This window comes from Prosopis cineraria, unplaced genomic scaffold, assembly GCF_029017545.1.
Source record: "Prosopis cineraria cultivar Desert tree isolate PC_DT_omini unplaced genomic scaffold, ASM2901754v1 PC8, whole genome shotgun sequence".
In the NCBI taxonomy this organism is placed as follows: domain Eukaryota; kingdom Viridiplantae; phylum Streptophyta; class Magnoliopsida; order Fabales; family Fabaceae; genus Prosopis; species Prosopis cineraria.
In genome coordinates this window covers 2,671,749-2,677,677 of record NW_026555339.1, presented here as the reverse complement: position 1 = coordinate 2,677,677, position 5,929 = coordinate 2,671,749, and the positions used below count along the sequence as shown (strand labels likewise).

The 5,929-nt window shown below is 33.9% G+C and overlaps 1 protein-coding gene across 1 annotated transcript; it reads left to right on the top strand.

Annotated features, from left to right (window-relative positions):
- On the top strand, positions 1-1,851 carry LOC129317887 (6,7,8-trihydroxycoumarin synthase-like). Its single transcript, XM_054962303.1, is given in 4 exon segments — positions 1-576; positions 655-994; positions 1,073-1,205; positions 1,208-1,851. Coding segments are annotated over 4 exon segments (1,407 nt in total). The 5' UTR covers positions 1-112; the 3' UTR covers positions 1,678-1,851.
- The last annotated feature ends 4,078 nt before the right edge of the window (positions 1,852-5,929 follow it).

Sequence of the window (5,929 nt, the reverse complement as noted above, 5' to 3'; positions counted from 1 at the left end):
TGTATACAACCACGCGGTAATTACGCCACTTTATATTATTATATATGTGTGTGTTGGAACTTCGAGTGATCAGCTTCCTGGCTCCATACACATTTTGCATCGCTTCACAAATATGGAGGTATTGTTCATTTTACTCTCATCCGCCTTCATCTTGTTTCTTATCCACAGAACTAGAACCAGAGCACATCTTCTTCCACCAGGTCCTCCAAGTCTTCCTCTCATAGGCAATCTTCACCACATTCCTAGCTCTGCTCCACATCGCTTCTTATGGCATCTCTCCAAGCAATATGGCCCTCTTATGTTCCTGCGCTTTGGCGTCAAGCCCACCATTGTTGTTTCCTCTGCCAGAATAGCCAGACAAGTCATGAAAACCCACGACCTCGTATTTGCTAGCAGACCGTCGTTGCTTGGTCAACGGAAATTGTCCTACGATGGCTTAGATCTGGCTTTCACTCCCTACAGTGACTACTGGAGAGAAATGAGAAAATTGTGCGTCCTCCACTTGTTTAGCTCTCGACAAATCCGCTCCTTTCGTCCCATTCGGGAAGACGAGGTTGCGCGAATGATTCGAAATCTGTCAGTCTGTGCTGCTTCTCAGAGAGTAATCAACTTGAGCGAGAGGTTAATGTTTTTCACAAGCACTTTGATTTGTAGGATTGCTTTCGGGAAAAGGTACGAGGTGGAAGACGAAGGGCGTGAGAGGAGTAGATTTCATGGGCTGTTGAACGAAGCTGAGGCTTTGTTGGTGGAATTTTATTTCTCAGACTATCTGCCATGGTTGGGGTGGGTTGACAGACTCAGAGGACTTGTCAGTCGATTGGATAAGACCTTCAAGGAGCTTGACTTATTCTACCAACAAGTCATCGACGACCACCTGAATGCAACGACATCGCCAACCGACCAGCAAGACATCATCGATATCTTTCTTCAAATAAAGGATGCTCATTCATTGTCGTTTGATGTCACTTTCGATCACATCAAAGCTCTGCTTATGGTAACATTGTCTCATTTTCTATAATGCATAAGAGCCTTTATTTTTTGAAGGTTATTCAATTTGTTTATGTGGATGCAGAATATATTTATAGCAGGAACAGACACAAGTGCGGCAACATTAGTTTGGGCGATGACCTCATTAATGAAGAATCCCAGAGTAATGAAAAAAGTACAAGATGAAATCAGAAACTTGTATGGCCAGAAAGAATTTATAGCGAAGAAGATATTGAAAGGCTTCCCTATCTCAAAGCTGTGGTGAAGGAGACTCTAAGACTGTTTCCACCTACGCCCTTACTGCTACCAAAAGAGTCCATGGACAGGTGCAACATAGAAGGGTACGAGATTCAACCAAAAACTCTGGTTTTGGTGAATGCATGGGCTATAGGGAGAGACCCTGAGACATGGGAAGAGCCAGAACAATTTTATCCAGAGAGGTTCTTCAACTGTTCAATAGACTTCAAAGGCCAAGACTTTGAGCTGATTCCTTTTGGAGGTGGTCGCAGGATTTGCCCAGGGATGCACATGGCTGTGGTCACAGTGGAGCTTGCACTCGCTAATCTTCTTCACTCTTTTGATTGGGAATTGCCTGCTGGTATGGATGAGCAAGACATTGACACAGAAGTCATACCAGGAATAGCTGTGCACAAGAAAAACGACCTTTGCTTAGTCATTAAGAACCCATAACCGTGCTCACATGTTCACCTATTTTCGTGCTGTGTGTGTGCTTGTAATCCTTCACGGTATTTAAAATTGATCAGTTGTAAACTTTTCTCTTTCGTGCTCACATGTGGCTGTTCACAGAATGCATAATAGCAGCTTTATCCATAAATGGGAAAATTTAATTATGCTTTCCTCTTATTTTTCAAGCTGTTTAAGGGCGTGGGAGAATTGCACCAAAAGAGCTGCTCTGTTTTAGCTGCTTTTAGTGAAGAACTGCAACAAATGCTTTAAAACACGTAATGCAACAGCCCGTCGTGCAAGTGCGACTAAGTCGTCCCCGCGTTATTCGTCTCCATGAACTTTGAGTCCTGTTGATTCACCCATCGAATATGTTTTTACTCAAAGCCGAAAAAGTGCTTTTAATAAATATGAAGTCATAGATAGAGTCATTTGTTTTTCTTTAGAAATAGAAGTTGAGTGTGAATATCAATATATATACATTGAAGTCAAATATTGAGACTTTTTTTTTTTTTTTTACTTCCGAGTAGTAAGACTAAAGATGCACGTGAGCTAATAAATTGTGGTCATCAAAAGAAAATCCAACTTATGCTTACCCTACCTGCGCATTGGCATCTCTACTCGTTGGCGTGGCATTATCGTCCCTTCCTCACCTTGGAGTGCCACTTGTCCCGACAAGTGACCTTTCCCCATATGGAAACGCATCGATCCACGTACTCGTCTCAAAAATTTTGATTCACTCTGCATCAGATGGTCCTAATAACAACCGAAGAAAATTAAACAAGCTCAGGTGATAACGACCTATTAATTAAGATTATCTGAGTAATTAGGTATAAAGGAAAATAAATGACAATATAATGCAATTATTTGACTTTTTTTTTAAAAAAAAAAGAGAATTCAAAGGAAAGGATGTTAATACATATATAATTCTTCAAAGAAACCCTTTCGACTAGGTTTCGATGAAAATAACTTGAAGCAATTCGACTTGTCATGATGATATATTTGACCTTATTAATTAAGTTGCAATCACACCTCTTACATATTTTTTTTGTGTTTGTTTTCCTAGTTATTTACAAAAAAAAAAACTTACAAGAATATAGGAAGCAGTTACGGGGGGGAAGTGGGGCATGGAGGTAGTTACTAATAGGGTTAAAGAGACTTAAGAAGCAGAAGGCGAAATCAAGAGAAGTTCAGGAAAAAAATATTTTTATGGTTAAGTCAAGTTGAATTAAGGTTGGGCATCATTTGAATCAAAAAACGGAGTTGAGTTGAAAACTTCACAGGTCTAAACATAATATTAAAAAAAATAAATTAAAAGTAGATCCTATTAGAGGTAATTGGATTTTTTACATATATATTATAATATGATTTGAGACAAATATTTTATAGAAAGATGTTGAGAGTTATGTATATAAATACAATACCTTTGAACCTACTTATATGATTTAATCAATATTCACTAAGTTATATTGTTATTTTATGATAATGTTACGTTATTTTATTAACAATATAATTAGATATATTGAGCATTTATTTTTTATAAAAAAATTATATATATATATATATATATTATTTATTTTAATATTAAATTTTATTTAATTATTATGTTATCAGTTTGAATCGGCAATCTAACCCATTGGCCACTCCAATTTAACATTTGACATGCTTTAAGATTTGCTTAAAAAGTATATATTACCAGATGGCTAAGAAAAATCCAGGTATTTAATACATCTCCCAACCTCATTTTTTAGGATATTCTTTTGTTGATAAAATTGCAAAAATTAATCAAGTCAATTAAATAATATCTCTATAAACTTTTAAAACACCTTCATTTACTAAGGGAGAATAGAAAAAATATATTTTACGAACGAAATGATGAAAAATAATTTAAAAACAAAATTTATTAATTAATCATTATTATTTTTTAAAAAAATATCTTGTATTATCAGATATCAAATCATTTGAAAAAATATCTCATGAAATGGACGGATGTCCTGAGTCGTGATACATCGCGGCCAAAAATCGGTTGCGTCCGCTACCCCACATGTCGTATGCAAGCGACAAAGCGCTCTGCGTACTACAGTGTGGACAAGTGGACAGGATTAAATATCCAGCTCCTGTTTTCGTTTTCTTTTGAAATACGTAAAGCAACAAAAATTGTCTCCAAATACGGGTGTCGCCTTTTGATTGGCGAGAGGCTATTAAAAGAAAAGATATGCCCATGCGATAGATGTGGTACGTACGTTTCCTATTGCATTTCTTTCCTCTTCTATTTTTGGCCAAATCCATTTATCCCCTCAGCATCTTGTGAGAGTAAACGATTCTAAAGCCACATCACTTCTTCTATCTATGTACCTTAGAATCAGACTTCCTCATACCAGCGCCACACAAACTTTGTATCGCATCACAAATATGGTGATGATACTTTTCATTCTTTTCTCTTCACACATCATCCCCCAATTTCTTATCCACAGAACAGCGAGAACAAGTTACTGCTGCAGAATAGACTTTAATGACATTTAAAATTTTAATTTTGTGATGTTTATAAAACAATATAGAATTCAATGCTATCTTAAATTTTAAATAGCATTTCATTAATTAATGAAATGTCACAGAAATTAGCAACAATGATGACATTCTAAAAAAAATCACCTTATTACATACATTTTAAAAAAAAAAGAGAAGAGAGGTGACATTTCTTGTAGGAAATGCCATCTCTCTACTTACTTCTTAAAAAATAAAAAGAAAAAGAGGTGATGTTTTCTTGCTCTCTGCTTAATTTTTAAAAAATAAAAGGATAAGAAACGCCACGTATCTCCTTTTATTTTTTAAAAAAATAAAAAATATCACTTTTTTTAATATATATATATATATATATAATTTTTTATATATCTATCAATTCATATACATAATTTTCTTAGTAAATACATAGTTAATTTATATAATAACTTTAATCATAATTAATAAAAAAAATAATCACTTTCATACTATATAAAACTAAAATAAATTTAACAAGGTCATAAAAATTAAAGATAAAGAAAAAACATGAATTAAATATTAGTTAAGGGATATAATAAAGTTTATTAGCAATTTTTGTAATATAGTTGTAAAAAATAATACTTACAACAAAAATAAATAAACAATAAAATTGAGAAAAATTATGGCTAATGTTTAACAAGTTTTTTCCTCAAGATTAATAAAGATTATTAGCATTACCTTCTTAAAAGTTTAAAACTTAATAAAATCAAATCATTTATCATTGAAAGCACAAAGATTTAGATCTCACTGTTTGTCCCTGTAACATTCCGAAATTTTAAGACTCGGATTTATAAAAATAAATAAAATATTTATAATTAAATTAAAATTTAGAATAATTTGATAGAGGTCCAGAGTTTGAATTTTTCTAAGCAAAAGTTTAGTTTATTTGAATTTTAACTATGGAAAAAATTACCAAAGTTGACCCGGGCTTTTATGCAATAATAAAAATATTGGGTCATTTCTTGTAATTTTCCCCAAAATTTTGACCAGCATTTTAAAGGCAACAGATGCAGAAAACGCAGAAAATGAAAGGGAAGGAACGCACAAACGGGAGAGTGAGAGAGAGAGAGAGGAAAAGAAAGGAAAAGAGAGGGAGTTAGGCTTGGATCTAGGAGTCTTTACGACCGTTGCGAGCTCGGCTACATGATAGGTAAACTCCCTACTTCAATCCTCTTCTCTTTCTCTTGATTTTCTTCAATTTTTGGAAGAGGAGATTTTTGGATTTTGATCCCAAAGGCTTTATTCTTGTAAGCTTTTGTTTCTTTGGATCCTAGGGAGCATGTTTTGAGTTTCTATATAGTGATCTAATATTTTGAGTGGATAATTGGATGAAAAGAGGTGTTTTGGACACAAAATAAATCCTGAGAAATTTGGTTTTTGCTCTTCAATGGTTTAAGCTTATTGATTTAGTTATAATTTTGCTATTTGAGCCCAATAAGATTTAAATTAAGGTTTGGTTTTCATTTTAAGGGCTAATGGTGAAAGTTGGTGACACTAAGTGAAGGTTTTTAATTGATAAAAAATTATATAAATTGAAATTAGCCTAATGATGGCTAATAAATGGTTTTGGTAGTTAAGTGATACTATGTGAATGGTTGGTTAAATATATGGACCATTGGGATGGATTATGGCTCATAGACCCAAGTTGTATGGTATGAGTTATAGTCTTCATTAATGCTATTTGTCATGATAAGTGATGTGGATCACTTATATGTTGTAG